The sequence below is a fragment of the Stegodyphus dumicola genome, chromosome X1, assembly GCF_044657685.1.
Source record: "Stegodyphus dumicola isolate Sdum_Otavi_A_Nest chromosome X1, ASM4465768v1".
Lineage (NCBI taxonomy): Eukaryota > Metazoa > Arthropoda > Arachnida > Araneae > Eresidae > Stegodyphus > Stegodyphus dumicola.
The window spans coordinates 97,579,256-97,598,576 of NC_140780.1; the positions used below are offsets into that span (position 1 = coordinate 97,579,256).

General features: G+C 32.1%; 1 protein-coding gene across 4 annotated transcripts in view; it reads right to left on the reverse strand.

Moving 5' to 3' along the window:
• The window catches only part of LOC118192704 (solute carrier organic anion transporter family member 74D-like), a 277,424-nt gene that overhangs the window by 114,070 nt on the left and 144,033 nt on the right, over positions 1–19,321 (reverse strand). For 2 of the 4 annotated variants that reach the window (XM_085807989.1, XM_085807990.1), the window contains one exon: positions 2,897–3,000. The exons of the other annotated variants lie outside the window; for them this stretch is intronic. In XM_085807989.1, the coding sequence (XP_085664115.1) occupies positions 2,897–2,917 (21 nt within the window). In that variant the 5' untranslated portion in view covers positions 2,918–3,000. The remainder of the gene's footprint in view (positions 1–2,896; positions 3,001–19,321) is intronic. 4 annotated transcript variants of the gene reach the window in all.

Sequence of the window (19,321 nt, forward strand, 5' to 3'; positions counted from 1 at the left end):
ACCTTCTGTTATGTTAATTCAAATACACGTAGGGATCGGCAGTTCATCTGTCACAAGCTGTGCCTTTCTGTTCAGTCGAGACTTAAATAAAAATCTTATTTTAAACTTCTTTAGACTGTGAATGATTTCAGGTGAAACAGTAGCTCGCTATCAGTCTAGTAGGGTCTTCATGATTTTAATACAAGCTTCTAAATACAGTATAACCCTACAGAGTGAAAAGACATCCGATATGCTGTGCAAAAGAAATTTAGATCCTGTAGCTAATAAGTTTAAGAATCGAGTCCTGTTGGAGAATAGAACATTAGTTTTTTGGGATAAGTTTCCCCAAAATACTTCCTTTACAATCGTATCTATATAAATAGATGCTTAACTTACATACTAACTGCCGCACGGAAAAACGAGTTTTTTCCCTTCAATTCTCATGCATGCAAATAAATAAGTTTCCTTACCTCGACGTGTTATGTCTCCTCTGACAATTCTCAATTATGTCTCCTCTGAATAAATTTATGTTTCCTATCTGTTTTTATCAAAATTGCAAACAAGCTGAATTTGCCAGTTTATGATTATATAAAATTAATGGTCATTATTAGTACTATTTTCATGTCATTTCCACATTTCTTGAGAACTAAAAACTACCTTTGAAGATTACAGGGCTCGAACTGTTTGTGAAATAAATATGTTCATTTGGGAATGCACACTATTTTTGCAAATATTCTATGCTTTCCATTCTGTGCTGAGTTATAAAGCCTCCTTTATTCTATGCTACGTGCATTATGAGATACAAACCTGCAAAAAGAGTTTCAAATATTTCCTGTTCTGCTGTCTAATCGAAAAGTGTCTTTTAGAACAAAATATTCTCATTTAATTTATACTTTAATAAATTTAAAACAAAATTCCATGGTAGAAACAGAAACAAACCTACCCAAATGCTTATAATTCTACTTAATGCAGTGTGTAGACTTATCAAGCTCTGCAGAAAAATATTTTCCTGGACTTAGAATATTATTTTCCTGGACTAAGTTTATTGATACGACTCACTTTTAAATCCTTATTGGAAATATACCGACAATCTTTTGAGACACAGTTACATTAGGAGAAGACATATTTTATCGATTTGCTTGCTTTTCAGCAGTAACACTTGACACCATGCCTTTGACATAAAAAAAAAATAATATGACTGGCCATCAGTTTAGTATGCGTATCAGCCCTTCCTGTTTTTGCGTTAATTTTGGATGACTCTTTTGATTTTAAGATGAAAATAAAGCCTCAGAAAAAATTTCATTTCACCATTTTCTTCGATCAGAAAACTCGAATGTTTCATGATTCAAAGATTTTCAGGTACTATTCGGTTTTGAGGGCCGTAAAAAATCGCCAAACTATTGTTGATGCCAGTGCTGCCAAAAATAATTGCGGCAACCCTAATGCAAGAAAGGAAGTATAATAGTAAATAATTATCTAAGATTGATGTTTTAATTTAGATGAAAGGTTAATTTCATATAATACTTTTCTTATTATTATAACTTATATAAAAAAGGCTAAACACGACTGAATGGAAGCATAAGAGTAAATAACTATTTCAAATCATTATTATAATTTATATAAAAATTGCTAAGCATAACTGAATGGATGCCTGCATCGCTATTTCGCTACCGAGTTATCGCTCAAGCATAATTTCATCTCGTTGGTTGTTCAAACATAATTTTCTATAATGAATGATGCCTTTTCTTTGAAAAAAATCTCGGTAAAGTGCAGAATCGCCCACTTATTTGTTTGTCGCTTTTTAAAAGGGTAAAAACAATTGGATTTTTGTCAATTTTCTTTTACTTTTTAAGTGAAAATAGGTCGATGTGTACAGAGATAAAGTCAAGTGTTTGCGCAGTGCCATTTTTGTGCAATTCTGTTTTTTTTTTTTTTTTAAAGAGAAAATAGGTCGATGTGTGATGTGTATATGGATACCGAGTATGTGGAATTCTTAAAAACGCGTCAAGCAGTGGGTGATTCTGCACTTTACTCAAAATTGTATTGCAGACTTTTCGTCATGGGCAATTCTCAAATTATTAAATCCAAATGATATCAAAAAAGGATTTAAAATCAAAAAAGGATTTAAAAATTAAACTAATATTTCAATGGCGTCTTAAGAAATATAGAACTATATAAACTTAAGCAATCTGAAATCGGCGCGTACGCTAGATTTGGCGTACGCTAGATTTGGCGTTTGCTAGATTTGGCGCTTTTGCGCATACATTTTCGCTGCAATTTTTTTACGGTCCTCAAAACGGAATAGTACCGATTTTCATATTTCATGAGAAAGCGCACATTTATTAAGTACGGCTTCATTAAGAAGTTATTAAGTACGGTTTCTTAAGAAGATGTCACATTTAGCTTAGTACATCTGGGTTCTTTACACACCTCTCATTTCGGAGATTAATATGTGGCTCTTGATAGACACTACTTATTCACAGTAATTCAGTGCATTAATACAATAAATATTATTTCAGTGCATTAATAGAATAAATATTATATAGTGAATATTAGTTCAAAAGTCATAGAAGAACGCTTTATACAGCAAAATATATTTTTTTAATAATCAAGAAGCTAGTTGAAAGCTTCTTACGACTTTTATTCCAATTACAGAAAGGAAACAAAAGCTTATGAATGTATAACTTGTTATTATCTATTTTGTATCGCAATAGGAAAGTATTTCTACACTTTTTTCTGTGAAAGAATCGGAATTAAGATTTTTCAGGCTGTGGATATACTCAAAGTTTATTGTAGATGCAGAAGCATTTGTATCGTTAATAAAATTCCATGCTTTTACAGTAGAGTTTCCTCTTTGATAAGGAAAATAAAAAAGTAAAGAAAATAAAATTTTAAATAAATAAATAAAATATGAAACCTTCAGCCAACTTTTGAACATTTTTATAGCATGTTATGCCGCAGGAAACTTCTAATACAATGTTCTGAAAACCATCAAACCGATAGGTAACGCTGAATAGGGATCTGAAAGTAAAGAAAAAGAATTTAAGAAACTGATTTGTAACATCATGCAGTTACGTAATATATTGAATTTCCTCTCCTCTTCAGTTCATATTGTTTACAGTTTATCTTAAAGTCAGAGATTTATGTTATCATTTCGAATCGCTGAACAACAAACATGAAACAAATAACAAAGGCCTTTGTTCTCAATAGTTACAATTGTTTAGAGCAGTGTTGAAATTTACTCTAAACAATACGAAGCTTAAATCCAAGGTTATGAACACTGTCTCTCAAGAATTTTTTTTTTTTTTTTTTTTTTTTTTTTTTTTTTTTTGTGTGTGTGTGTGTTAATGAAGGAAGAAACTCTTAGCAGAATAAAAATAATGACGATCTATCTAATCTGAATTTTAATAAAAAAATTAATAACATTTAAAACTCAATCAAAATTATTTATTTAGTTTTAACTTGTCCCACATAAGACGGTGTAACTTTTCCCATTTAAAAATAAATTCTTAAACGGTTATCTCCTTAATGAGGTAAAGACTTTCAATCTTTGAGGTCAACCAATTTTGTTTTCTTTTTAAACTTTAGGTAGCAGTGTAGAATTACATGAAAATGAAAACTAACAGAAAAAAGTACTTATTATGTGATAAATACCTGTATTAGAATGATACACTGTAATAAACAATCCGTAATCTATAAACTATGCTTAATTTAAAGCGTACATATTAATCGAGGTTAAAAACTTCAGGAAGGAGCTTACCATTTGTCTTCATTTCCTTTATTTTTATCTGGACAGGAAAGGAGGTGTTGAAAACGAGGATTAAACTATCATTAGTTTAGGAAAATTTAAGAAGTTTTGATAATCTTCAGAAAATATTTAAGACAAAAGAAATCTACACGCGTAATATTTATAATGACGAGATACTCTGAAAAAATTTACCTCCTATCCGAAAATATAGCCTTCACATATTTCAAAAAAAGGTTCTTTTCATACTCAAAATTGCTTCTTTGCTTCCTGCTAAACATCGTTAAATTTCTTTTATACATAAACTGATTACTCCATAATTTTATATGCATGAACAGCACTTCTTAAAACAATTGTGGGCTCTCTGAAGATCTATAGCATCAAAAATAATCTTTATATTTAGGGTAACCAGACATTTAATTTCATATTTAATACCCGCTGTGAAGGACACATATTGTCAAATTACATAGCTAAATCAATATCGTTAGTTTGATCATATTTTTAAGATCAAGACATTCAAAGATTCTTAAACAGAAACTATTAGAAATCTGACTCGGTGAAAGAGACGCCTGTGCATGTAGAGAGGAGGTTTGGCGTTAAAATATACAGAACCGAGCAGGCCCTTACACTGGCAATGAGGATGCAAAATCTTTCTCAAATAAACAAGAGGAGAGAATGCAAGGTGAACTCGATAATTTTATATAGCTAGAACTCTCACTCGTTTTTTTTTTTTTTTTGCCCGGGTGCTTTATTGTATAGCCACTAGCCCCGCGCCATTATAAGTGGCGGGAAGTGGTGGCCATTTCATTATGGAAGCAACTGATATGTGGCCATGCCTTCAACAGTTAAAACCATGCCTTTTTCGGGATTCGAACCCGGATCCATCCATTGCTACGGCAATCAGAGTCACTAACCACTATACTGACTGGGCGACTACGTAACGCAAGTAAATAATTGTTATCACCAGCCGGTTACCGACTTTCAAAGCCGAGCTGTTCGGTACTAGTTTCGAATCTTACAGTTACAGTATTAGCATGTATTCGTGCAATGTTCCTGCAGGTGGGAAAAAAATATCACTCACATGCAACATTTTAATAGTTTCCATTATCCCTTTCATATAAGTCCATGGAGTTTAATGTTTATAGGAACACACGAATTCCTCCAATTATTTGCAATATTTTTAATATAAATATGCAATCAAAAAATTTCATTTCAGCTTTTTAATTACGATCCAGCTCGAAATCTAGGCAATTTTCAACTGCAGTTTCGCGAAGGTCTTGCTGCGACGAATATTTGATTACTAGACATTTTCTTTTGCTCTGGGTTGTCAATTGGTTTAGTTTGGTTTATTTAGTTATGGCAAAGCATTTCAGAGCTATCTGCCTAAAGGGAGAGATGCCTTCTAAGGGAAATTGGTTTTTATATATGTTACCATGTGGGAAACTACGAAAACGCACATGCAGCCCGCCCGTTCGCCGGGATTCGAACCCCGGACCGAACTTCCAGTGTTCAGCGACTTTGCCGCTCGGCCGCTGGTGGGCCCTAGTTTAGCGAAGCTCGATTGTATACCGACATATATCTTATCTTAAGCGATTACTCAAAAGCAGAGGTTCAAATTTGAAAAACAAATCAAATAAGGTAAGCGTCTGAACTAGAAAGGTTTGACACTCTGTAGTAAAAGTGTACGAAAGTTATTTTTGCACAGGCCCTCTACCCGGATAAAATTTTTAAAAAGTTTCAATTAATAAATTGTTCCTTATCTCATTATAGACCCTCAAGGCCCACCAGCGGCCGAGCGGTAAAGTCGCTGAACACTGGTAGGTCGATCCGAGGTTCCAATCCCGCGAACGGGCTGGCTGCATGGGTGTTTTCGTGGTTTTCCCCATGTGTAACGTGTATACGAGCCAGTTTCCCTCAGAAAGGTCCTCCACGAAGGCATCCCTCCCCTTAGGCAGATAGCCCTCGAGGCTTTGCCGTAATTAAATAACCTAACCTAACCGTTATAGACCCTTTTTTGTTTTTCGCGGGGAAGGAATGCCAATCTGTAATATGCGAAATTATAAGGCTTTTTTATGACTAAATGGCGGCGATTTCAGGCGACAAGTTCAATAGAGTAGAATTTCGAATTTTAGTTCTACAAATTCCTGTAGTTTGAAATTATGCTTTTAGAATATTTAAGGTATCTTTTAAAATTTTTCATTCAAAAACTTAATGTGAGTAACATACAGGGTGTATTAGTACAGCGGTGACAAACTTTCAGGACAGATAGAGCACACCTAGACAATGGGAAATCACGAAATGCATGGTCGGAAACGCTTTCCTGGCGAGGTAGCGACGACACAAAATTCAAGAAAGAAAGGACACGAACGGGGTGAGAAAACATGTTTATTATTCGGAGTGCAACAAAAACAAAGAAAAGCAACATAAAGGACAACAATCAACATCATAAAAGGTGTTCGAAATTACGATCCGAACCGTGATGCAGCAACTGCGCGCCATGCATCTCCATTCTTGATGCAGATCTTCCATGCGCCAGAGAAGTGAGGGTTCCATCACGGGTTGGGGGAGTAATTTCGAACACCTTTAATGACGATCGTTGCTTGTTTGTGTTCTTATTTGTAGGTTTCTGCTGTACTAAACTTAATAAAACGTGTTTTGTCTCATTGTTTGTGTCCTTTCTTTTTTTTTTCGTTTTCTTTTTTGTCGTCACTACCCGCGCCAGGAGAGCGTTTCCAACCATGCATTCCTATGTGATTTCCGATCGTCTAGGATTACTCTATCTCTCCTGAAAGTTTGTCACCGCTGTACTGGTACATCCTGTATAAGTATAGTAGCACTTGAGCACTTTATATGAAATCAGTAATATTTAAATCGATAATCTCAACCAATGTCGACCATAAGGAAAATGACTTTTTTTCTTTTCTTTTCTTTCTTTCTTTTTTTTTTTTTTTTTTTTTTTTTTTTAACAACAAAGTTCTCTCATTCTCATATTGCACTTTTTCCTACGCGGCCCACACGGAAATATTTCGCAAATTTTTACGTGAGTTAAAGTTCTTACGTGACCAAAATTGTACTATTTCAAAAGCCTACATCGTTTGGTTCGTTTCTTAAACTGTATCTGTGGTTCCACGAATGGTCATTCAACAGAAAACTTAGTTGCAAAATATTTTTAAAGTGCTGTCTATATATACGATATATAAATAGCATTTTATAAACTGCAGGTATGGCCATACTGCCCCTTAACTGCCGCTCGCGAGTCGAAGGAGGCCCTTTGACTCTTTAAATGCTCCTTAGCTCTATTTTTTAAATACAGTTGCATTTTGAAACAGAAATCGTGCAATGAATGACACGCTTCTTTACCAGTTAGTAATATAATTTCATAAATTACTTTATGAGTGCAATAATTTAATCGGTTTCAAATTGTTCATCGTGCACTAATCGTAACAGTAGCGATCAAAATAGAAAATAATTCAGTTTCTAAGAATTACAATATGACTATGTCAATTTGAAAGCAGATAATGGCCATCGGGATTGCATAAGAGCAAATTTGAACGTGATTTAAAAATAATGCATTATTTTTCATTTCCTCTAAGGTTTTATTTTACTTCAGACAGATTCTTCATGCAGTTCTTTCAAAACATTAAATTAATGACCGCGATTTAGTGTTTTGGAAGATTTTCTATTCTTTAGATAGAACTGCTTCTTTTTTTCACTCTTTGGATGTCTTTGAAAGTCGCTGAAGAAATTTCTTTCAAGAAGGAAACATATAGTCTAAAAAGGGGCCTTTTTCAAATTAGAGACCTGTTTTGAAGTCTGGTGGACTCAAGTGTAGACTTTACAATGGACTAGGTAAAACTTCTTATTCATATTTGATCACAGCCTTTTCATGTATAACAATGTTTCAAATATGTAAAACAAATTTTCCTGCGTATAGCAGGAAAAATAAAATATCTTTGTTTATATTTATACGATATCATTTTAATTGCATAGAAAATGCGAAATTCTCATTAATTTACATTAAAAGTTTCTTTTAATGAAGATCTGCTTCACTGCTTTTTTAAACGTAATAGGATGTAAATAGGAAATTCTGACTCACAAAATTTAGTTGCGGCTCTCGAAATTTCATGAATACTCATGTTCATGTGGCTCTTACTGTCCTGAAGTTTGGCCGCCCCTGATATAATACAAGTGGAAGCAAAACTTGAAAATCCCTAAAGTTGTGTATATCCTAAACTATACTTTCATAAGCCTGGTTTAAAATTCCATTTCTAAATCGATTACTAACTTATACGTGAATTTGATACTAAGGAACAAAATCTCGGGTTTTTATAAAATGTCAGCAAGAGAGAAAAAGCACAGAACTGTGAAAAAGAAGACAACGAAACTCACAGCATTTTATCGGTGCTTTAAATATTGCAATCTTTTGTCAATGATTACCAATCATCTTAATGCATGTTTCTGAAAATAAGACTTGCCCAGTTTAGCGGGATTATTATTATTATTATTATTTTGTTGTTGATAAATCTGGAAAATCCTTCATGAAAGTAATCAAATTGTTAACAAATCATTTTAAACAATTAAGGAAAATGTAATCGCACAATATAAAACTGAAGGAAGAAGGCTTAAATAAGCTATTTAAAAAAATCAAATTTTTTAGAAGAACCCTGGCTTGTTAAAAAATGAGAAAATATTCCCTAATGAGTACCCCCGCACAACTGAATTACAGACTCAAATATCTAAATAAAAGTTTTAATCCCGAAACTAGCAGAAATGAACTCAATAAACATGGTTGCTATATTTGATCAACAAAAAGCAATTCACACATCACCTAAGGTAGTCATATTGTAAAAAGGTAATATATACTAATGGCTCTGCAGATTTTAGATTTTGGAAAAATACTGTTTGCAGCTGAATTTGTATTTAATTTATTTAATTTAAAGAAAAGTCTCAAAAGGTAAAATTTCGGGTCGCAAAAGCCCAGTATATAATTAAAAATCGCATAATTCATTCCGAACTAAAATATGGCTATGAAAGCATTACATTAGAGTTATGTGACAACAATGAAACAGATCGCGTAGAACTTATTTTGACCCTACATTAAACCAGTATACATGTATTGATGTACTAAGAAGAAATTGAAAACAGCTCGCAAAATATCATGGTACTGTGAACGTTTTTTCGTATGAAATGGGTCCTTTCATACTTTACATTCATCACCCCTCTTAATTTGTTACTTTTTTAACTTTTTTCTTTTTCTTTTCCCTCTCTTAATTTCAGGATAATTTTAAGGCATACAAATTTCAACTATGGTACAAACTTCATAAGCATAACATGAACATTCTAACTTTCGCGGTAATTTATTTCAGTTTTAGTTCCTTTTGCTCTTAATTTGTTATAAAGATGCTTTTTAGATTAATACTGGTTTCCCAAACTTTATCTGTCGGTCACAACCCTTATTGCACATTACCTTAAATATCTTGATTTGTTCTAATAATATCTATGAAAAGGTAAATACATACGTAGTAAATACCCTGTACACACTACCTTTATCCTTAATGTAACCATGGCAAATTCCAGTTAGTCCTACTCTCCGATTTCATGTTGATCATCCTGAAATTCTTCTCTTCGTGAACCGCACTTACTTCTGAATTTTACCTTGCTCTGCTAGTTTACCTTATATATAATGTAAATACGAGCTAGCTTTCCTTAGAAAGCCCACTTAGAATATATTCCTCCCTTCAAGACAGGTCACGATTTGCCATGCCTACTTTGTCATGATTAAAATCAGTCAAGCACTATCTTTGCTCTGGTGGAAACAAGCTTTTTACTTTTATTCAGTTGATGTGATACTTTTCGACAAACTTTATATTTACAAGAAATCGATATATATGCTTAAACATTTGAGATATCAATATTGTGCAATTTTTAAAAATAAATATTTTTGTATAATTTTTAGGAGTTTTGCACAATGAAACAGATATCGCAACTATTTCATTAAATTTTGGTTTCGTTTATAGCTCAGTTATTTTTTCTTTTTTCCCTTTACAATTTATTCATAGATTTTGTTAATTATTAAACGTTTGCGTCATGCTGTACTAAAAGTAAGACGATCCTAAAAAACGTTTTCATATTTGATTCCCACTTTTATATAATATCACTTCTTAAAAGATAATTTACGAAGTTATTTATATATCAGCACAATAAATCATAGCATATCAAATCAAAATTAATTGAAGAATGTGAGAAAATGATTCAAAATTATGCGAAGCTAAAGAGATGTAATACATTAAAATCAATAAACAGTAAGCAATTAACTTTTTTCTTTTTCTTTTCCCTCTCTTAATTTCAGGATAATTTTAAGGCATACAAATTTCAACTATGGTACAAACTTCATAAGCATAACATGAACATTCTAACTTTCGCGGTAATTTATTTCAGTTTTAGTTCCTTTTGCTCATTAAATAATTAAGTATTGTGTCATCATTTAAAACAGCTAATTTTTTTTTCAAAAGCTGCTAGTAATATTTCATTAGCACTTTAAGCCTTTGACGTTTGCATATACTAACTTCACTCTGAACCACTATTTTGGGGATTTGAGTGCATTCCATTGAATTTCATTATATATGAGAATGCACCTCAGAACAAGATATTGTTCCTTGATTAGAAAACAGAGCATTGTGAGAGAACACTTCATATAATTTAATCAAGCAGATATTAGAAACCTGTACGACACTTAACAGCAATAACAATTATCGAAAATAGGGAGAAAAAATTATGATGCTTTTTGCTTAGTGGTTTTCATTCTCCCAGTTTTAAAAATGACTTTTTGCCCGATAATTCTTAAAACCTGGATCAATAATCGGGGGGGGGAGGATATGACCTTGCTAAAATAGTTTCCCTGTGACACGTGTATGGCGACGTACAAGCCAATGGCAATCTGGGAAAGAAATGTGCGTCTGGAAATTTGCTTATGTTGGTTCTTAAGAAAAGTTAATTTTTGACAGTTTACATTAAAATTTACTTTTCCAATACTCAATTAAAAATATTTTCGGGTCCGGGAACTTTTTCAGTCCTTAGGACTTAACAGAAACAAATTTAGTTCCAAGTCCTTTTAGAATGCCTTTATTTTCCGGAGTTTACCAAACTTCTTGTGCTGGGGAGAAAATTACAGAAATAAAATATGTTGATGATTCACACAGAACTCTATGACGATTATTACAAAAAGCAAAATTTCCTTTTAGAAAATACAAGGGTTTTTTAATAAATGAAATAACGTAAAGAAGATAATATAGTACAGAATGAATCGAAAGCAAAGCTTACTTCATGTAACCAACATCTAACACGGAATTTCTGCAATAGTTAGGTTTCTTTTGTCAGAATAGAAAACAGTTAATCAGAATGTGAAGTATTTCAGATACCGCTATTCTATTTTTTGGTGAAGGTATAAAGAACTCTAAGAACAAATGGTAAAATAATGAGAAAAATAAGAAAGTAAGGTACACTTTTCTTACGAATGACAAAAAATAGTGAATTATATCTTATACGGTGATAAAATCCGCAATTCTCACGGTCTTGTGCCGACAATACCATGAACTACAATAACATAAAAAATATAAATGGACTTAAAATAAGTTTTTTGGTTTCTAAACACGTTGATGCTAAAGTGCTTAAAGGCTTTTAAGAAAATACAACGCACTGTCAAGGTTTGCTGGTACGTGTTCTGAAAAATAAGTACGGGAATACTTTTGCTGATAACCATAAGCATTCTTAAGGCGATCTATGAAATCGCTTTGGATTCTATTTTTTTCAGAGCTGTTGAAAATTAACAGGCGACACTTTTTTTAAATCCTAATACATTGCGCACCATATCGTTATCTATATATTACATACATAAATTAGTATACGCTCTAAAACGTAGCTAATCTGATTCATACAAGCCTAAAAGATACACAGCCTGAATATTGCAGAAGTTACAATTAAATATAATTAAAAATGCATGTAAAAAGTTATATACAGATCTGAAACGAATAAAATATACCAATTAAAAAAACAGGTGCATTATGCTACAAAATAAAGATCTGGGATTCCTAAAAAATTAAAGAGTAAGAATGTGTGGTATTGAACCAATAGAGGATATAAAAAATACAGGATATACAAATACCCAAATTAAGGGTATATGAGCCTGGAAGAGATATCGATAGCCTAGTTATGTTCTTTTGTCATGGTATAAAAAAGTGTAATTTAAACTGATATAAAACACGTATTTCAAAATTAAATGTAATCAGCATAGACAAAAAGTGCATTACTTAGAATAACTATTTTACATTAATTGTACTATTTTGTAAGTTTAAGTCTTTCCGGCCTTATTTAAATAACTCAAACAAATGAAAAAGTTTTCTTTATCTTTTTCAAATACTCTCCTTTAAACCTTTCCCCCTGCACTTTTTCTTCCGAATGTAACAGCTCACGCTGTTATTTCTATTTTTCGCATCTAATTTGTGATTTTTATAGACATACAACCAAGTACTATGCAAAAGTTATTAGAACAAAATCATTTTTATTCTATTTTTTAACTATTTTCCGTTAATTTGCTTATCTGTTCGTCGAAATGTTTGCCCCATTTTATGTAGACTCTATGCGCGTCAAAACACAGCAACGAGAAAATAAGCAGTTTATATAGTTTTTCTATTTCCATTTGAATGCAAGTTTGTCACTTTCTGAATCGCAGATAATTTTGCAATCTGATTTACCGAAAGCGAGCGACAAAGTTTATTTCAACCTCTCATATTTATGTTTAAGGTTAAAAAATTTTAATACTTAATATTTTTGTTCTGTTGTGTTTTTACTGTAGTCAACAGAGCTATCTACTGAGACAGAAGTAGCGAAATAAAAGCTTTGAGAAAGGCTGGCTAACAATAAGCAAGAAAAAGCAGATATGACATGCTTATAAAATAGTCTAAAATATACTCTTAACAGAGAGGCAAAAATGGAACTACTTTTTTAAACAACTCATTAATTATTAGACTTTTTTTCGTTTAAATAGACGCAATGGATCAGAACCACGAATTAATGTAGAAGGCCTAACACATCTCCTATAGTAAACAGAATCTATCAAGGGAATTTTATAGTTTCAAGAGGGATAATGCGGTCAACCTTTTATTCAGCTTTTCAGTATTTAGTTTTAGCTTACGAATATTTGGTATTTATTAACATGCTCTATACATTTTGTTATTTAATTAATAAAACGCATTAAAATAATTTAAATTTAAATAAATGTATATGTATAGTATTATTTTTTGTTTTGGATAGGAGAGGAGGAATAAACCTCTAACATTTTGTTAAAACATATACAGAAAAATGAACATTTTAGACGAAGATCAGATGGAAAGTGTAGTCAAAATAATACAAGCTTCCTCTAATGAAACAAAAAGCTTGCAATGCTATTTGTTATTCCTAAAAAAAAAAAAAAAAAAAAGAGCAGATAAACGCAAAATTTATGGCATAATGTGTGGGGATTTTATGTTTGTTATCCCCATTATCTTATTATTTTGCCCGTACTACCTCTAATTTCGCCGAACCCACCAGGATGCAAATTAGTCATTTTTTTGTATGTAAGAGTAGAGGTTTTGAAGGTATGAAGGAGCTTTTGGCAGTGACCGCTGACGTTTAACTACTATTTCCGCCCATCTTCTAAACTGACGCCTTTGCTAGCTGTATTTGCTCGCGTGAGTCGAGGACCTGAGCCGAAACTTATTGGCGCAATTTGTCTAGTGAATTTTCACCATACTTAAGATTTACTTTAACATTTGTATCCTAATCAACTCGCGACCAGCAGAACCTTCTACTATTACACGAGCTGTGTAAATCGTTAGATTGAAGATCTAATAAAGACATTTGTTTTAAACCTTTTCATGACTTGGTGTTACTTCATTGAATAATTAGAACACTGAGGCTTTCATTATGGGACCAGAATTTAATATTTTAGATAATTAGGTTCCATAAAGGTGAATCAGAAAACGTATAGTCAAGACCCTATCGACTATGGTGTACTAAGTAGCCTTCGCCTTATAAGATGAAAAAAAATATTTACCACCCCAGCGATGCCTCTGAAATCTGTCAACGTATACCGGTAAAAAGAGAAGATGGCGGAGTATGAATTTTCTACCGCAAGGCCACATCAGCTACACGAAATAGTTACGGGAACAGTAGCTTAGAAAATCAAAAACTATCTCAAAAAGTATACATTCAAGGCAAGTTAAATAATAATACTCCAGTCTATATTAAATGAACAAACCAATTCTTAGTATGATGATAATACATTTCTAAAAACTCTGTACATGATCGCAGGAAATAAAGAAAAAAGTGTGCATCATATACTGCTGAATTATCTTCCATATTCAGCTTTTCGACTTGATTTAGATAACATTCAATTTGTGATTTACGAATGGTATCTTATACAAAAAATACACAAAAATGTAAGGTAATTATTAATAATAAATTAGAAAATAATAATAATAAGACAGTTTAGTGGGGGAGAATAAGAAATAGTAACGGATAAAAATGATACAGAAGTGAGCTCGTTTCATTTTCTAACTCTATTATCCAGACGCCAAACCTTTAAATTTAGTTTATTCGTATAATTTATGCATTAATAACTTGAATCTAACATGAGTGTGGAGTGTCAATTTATGTCTGTCCTTTTTATCCTTACATCCCAGCAGCATGTTAAGGTGTTAGTCGGCGAAGCATCACCCCAGAAAGTACAAAAAGAGGAAAGAAAAACTTAAGACAATTGTTTCTGTAATTCATCTAAAAGCTGAAGAAAAGAAATTTCGAAATGAAAAAATACTCAGAGCAATGGAGAAAAGGCAGTGAGAGACAACATGGCTCCAACTCGGGTAAATATCATTAAGGACTTCCCAAGCATATGGGTGAGAAAAATGTATCTTCTGTATATTTATAAAAAAAAATATAAGAACTGAATTTAACAATGTTATTTTCAACCATCATTTTAAGTTTTTTATTCGATCTCCTAAAAAATTATTTAATTGATCATATTTTAAGCTCGAACTCCAACTAATGAAATAGACAGATCTTTGTCCAGGCAGAAATTACGCGTACATTAATCAAAGGTACTTTTAATGTTTATGGCCCTCCAGCGGCAAAGTCGCTGAACATTGGTAGTTCGAGCAGGGCTCGATTTAAGGCGAACGGGCTGGCTGCATGGGCGTTTTCGTGGTTTTCCCCAAGTATAACGGGGATACGAGCCAGTCTCCCTTAGAAAGTCCTCCACGAAGGCCCTTTAGACAGATAGCCCTCGACTGCTTTGTCATAATTAAAATAAACCAAACCATTTTAATATTAATGTTGATGCGAAGACTGCGTTTGCTAATGAAGAATGGTCTATCTGCCTTTCATTTGCATATTTTTAGTATTTTAAACGTTTTCAATATTATTGTCAATAAGAGTAGTCGGTACAAAAGCCGCTCATTCTAATGACTAAAAACTATATTTCCTTTTACAGTTGAGACTTAGAATTGAGTCCTTATCGATGAAGGGTTTCAGTTATTCGATTACACTATACGTATGCCCTACAATGTGTTTTACATGATTATTAGTCTTACGAAATCTATGGTTAAAGAATAAGTAAAGAACTTTTCTTCCATCAATCATCAATGGCAATTATTTTTTGTCGCAATTTGATTAATGTTAAATTCTGTTTGAGTAACTTAAGTGTTGAGAACAGTATTATCAGCTCAGCCAAGTGCAGAAAAGATATCGTTTGATAATTCGTGAGCCTACAATAACCATAACAGCAGTTCGATCATCAAGTCTTAAGGAATTCAAACATTTAATATAAGAAGTTAAGTTTCGCAAGGAGCATATTATTTCCTAAAGAAATTTAAACTGCTTGTTGCTTAAAAATGATCTACTAAGATCACCACCAGATCTTTCGGTTTTATCGCCTTAAAAAGAAGTCCTTCGTGCCATACAGACCGACTGTCGAAAATCAACTTGCATTTTCCATGTCTCGAAAGTACGACTTAGGTTATATATTAGATTTAAATATAGCATTGTTCTAACATAGGTATTTTAACACAAAAACGGATTTTTTCTGAAATAACATACCAATTTTTTCCATATTTCGATTGTACGACTCAAATTATGCCTGGATTTATTATATATGAAACATGCCTAATTTTGTCATTTTTGGTGAGAAATTTATGGAGAAATTAAAAAATTCATCTTGGCGCATTTTTTCAGTTTGCGTCAAGAATAATTCACATGGCGAACTTCTTAATTTGTAGCAACCTATTTTCCTTTCCTTTTTTTCATTGAACACGAGCGGGGAAAAAGTCATTGTTCATACTTTCGAATAATTTTAGCAAAGTGCGTAAACCACATTTCGCTTATAACAAATATGTCAAATTTCGAAACGCGCCAATATGTAAATTCACGTATATATTGGAAAATTTTGAATAAAAAACTTTTTTGAAGGTATGCTTAGAAATACATTTACTTTAAGATTATGGTAAACATTTTATAGGTCAAAATTTAAATTTTTTTTGAAAAACCATGTAAAAATACAAATTTAAAAAATAAATCATAAAAAAATAAGCGAATTTTATTTGGAATGTACCTAGATTTCGAAATGTGAAAGGAAGAATCAAATAAGTTTAATAAAAAAAGAGATATTAACAAATATATACCGAATTCAATTAACATAGAGGAATTAAAGTTTTGAAAGCTAATTTTTTAAAAACTACACGTGTGACTTTTACAAAATTTGGCATTTTGGTACAATATGAGTAGTAGAATCGAAATATGGAAAAAAAAATTGGTGTGTTATTTCAGAAAAAGTCCAATTCTGTGTCAAAATTCCTATGTTAGAACAATGCTATATATAAATCTAATCTATATCCTAAGTCGCGCTTTCGAGACATGGGAAACTCAAGTTAAATTTCGACAATCGGTCCAGCAGAATGGAAGATATAGAACTGTCACCCCCCCCCCACCTTTTTTTTTTTTTTTTTTTTTTTTTTTTTTTTTTTTTGTGCAAGGTGTACCACTAGTAAAAGTAATACTGTTATTTGCTTTTTGTGCATGCCACCTCCAGGGAATTCTAACAGGAAGAAGTTGTTTCTCAGTAAGGATGTTGTTGCTTTAAGCCGTATAGCTCGTGTAGGAAAAAGCTCAAGATGAGGGCCGAGTTGGTTAAATATAAGTCATTTGTAAACTTTTTCAGTTACAGACAGAATATACTCGGATGTTTGGTGACTAAACTTAGCTAATAAACAAGTTATAATAATCAAGACCAAGAAATTTTTGTCTCATTCTGATTTCTGATAATATTCTTCACTTATTAAAGAAATTATTTTATTCTTGAAATTCATTACTAATCAAAAAAGCTGGCTGTTGCAAATTTCCTTGCTAATCTATTAGCAAAAGTATTGATCTTACCATTACTATAACACACATTCATTAAACATGCATAAAACAGAAGAGTGAAAAGAAAAATCAGTAGTATCATGAGATCATTCAACTAAAAAAATTTTGAACACCGCTGATATATTTTTAATATTCGAAATCCAAGTGCAATATGACTTCAGGTGTTTTTCATCATTCGTTAAAAAATAAAGTCTTAACTTTCTGCATATAATAATAGAAATTACAAATGATTTAAGTTGGGTTTTAATTTAATCTCGGCAAACTGTTTTAGGTATATTTGTTGTAACCAATTCTAAAAGTGTTTTTTAATTAAATTATTTGTTTACTATTGCATATAGTATCTCTGACTGAAAACCAAAACTTATGTTAGAAACTACTACATTCAGTACCACATTCTAAGCAAAAAAGCACTTTTCATAGCACAAGTGACACACCTTCGGTTAACGCCCTTTCGATAGTATGAAACATAGTAACTTGTACCATTTTTTCCTAAGCGCAAAAAGCATGTATACTTCTACAGAAAAAAACATGTTTGGCTAGATATTGGCTATTAGTAAGCAATCTTTGCCCTGAAGCAATTTGTCCTCCTTTTCCCCGTTCTTTAGCAGCAATTCGATATACTACGTCCGTCACTATCGGATTCCAAAATTCCTTGTTTCAGGTTAATAGACAGGCACATACACGCAAGGAAGTTTCCACATTTATGTTGTTTTGCAACTCCCCGAACAAATAAAAAGAGTAATTCTTCATCATTTTAACTGCGCTTACAAAATGTACAACTTATCAAGTTTCGAAACAATAGCCACCAAGGTTTGTTTTTTTTATCAAGATTTATTTTTTATCACCAAGACTTACTTCTTCAATAAACAAATGAATAAAAATAAAATAAAAATCTGTTAATGCTGTCTTACAAAAGAAACCTTATCGAAAGGTTTATAGTTCTTCCAACTAAATTAATAAGAATCTTGTTTATTTGGGAATTTCTGTTTTAGATTTACTTTCTACTGGAAAGGAATTGCGTTCGTAAATAATACGCTGTGTTAAATAGAAATGTATTATTTAGATAATATTCATTGTCTACCCCCAGATTTAGAAATCTGTTAATTTGGATTTAGTTTCTCTTTTAACATTTCCAAATAATAATGTATATATTTTTTGTAATCAAAGCTAAGTAAATCTTCAAGATTTTAATAATAATAAAAGCAACACACACAGATGAACTGCGTCTATTTTTACTGTATGCTATCTATGATCAGTGTTTTGACCCCGGTTTTCAATAGGGATCGGTGTTTGAATATAGGGATTATTAGCCAGGACTTTACAAACGAGCCACCTATTGAACAGTAGAATAACAGCAACTATTCGAGCGTCAGATGTACTAACACACCCGGAAAATGTATTCGCTATTGAAGCGCAACTATAAGGTTATTTCTAAATTTTAAAGGATGCTACAGGATGCTACGAAATTTGAAAACCATGTCAAAAAGTCAAACAATTGTTTAAAACCAATGATTGATTAAGTGGCGTAATTTGGCTCTTTCAAATGACACATGTTAATTTTCTAATAAAAAACTATTTTATTTTTGTAAGCTACGAGCAGTTCATTTGCTACAAACAGTTCTCAAAATGTTACAGTTCTGCAGTTTCATTTTATTGTAAAAATTCTGATAGCATTTATTGTGTTTCGAATTAGTGCACTACGCAACCACGAATAGGAGGATCCACAAATATTTTCGATATTTGGTACTTAAGAGTTTTATCAGAGACCAGGGATTAATCGCCAAGTTTGAAGGCGTTTATTGCTAAACGATGCAGCAAATCTAAAACCATGACCAAAACCAAGTAATAAGAACTCTGAAATCTTTTTTTCCTCCCGTTAGTAAAAAATCCTCCACTGGATTCAAAAGGATGACAATTTTAAATTTAACATCCGGTGAAAGTGAAGCTATTGCATCCTTAAGAAAAGAATATTTTATCCTCCACCTGATTTTGCAAAAAAATAGGCAGCATTTTAATAATACAACATTTTTTTATGTAGGAATTCATATTTTTCAATATAAATTAAAGCAAGTTTTTTTTAAAAAACATTTTCGTGAAAATCTCATTATTTAAAAGCACTGTTCCCCCCGCTCTTGATAACATCTTTTC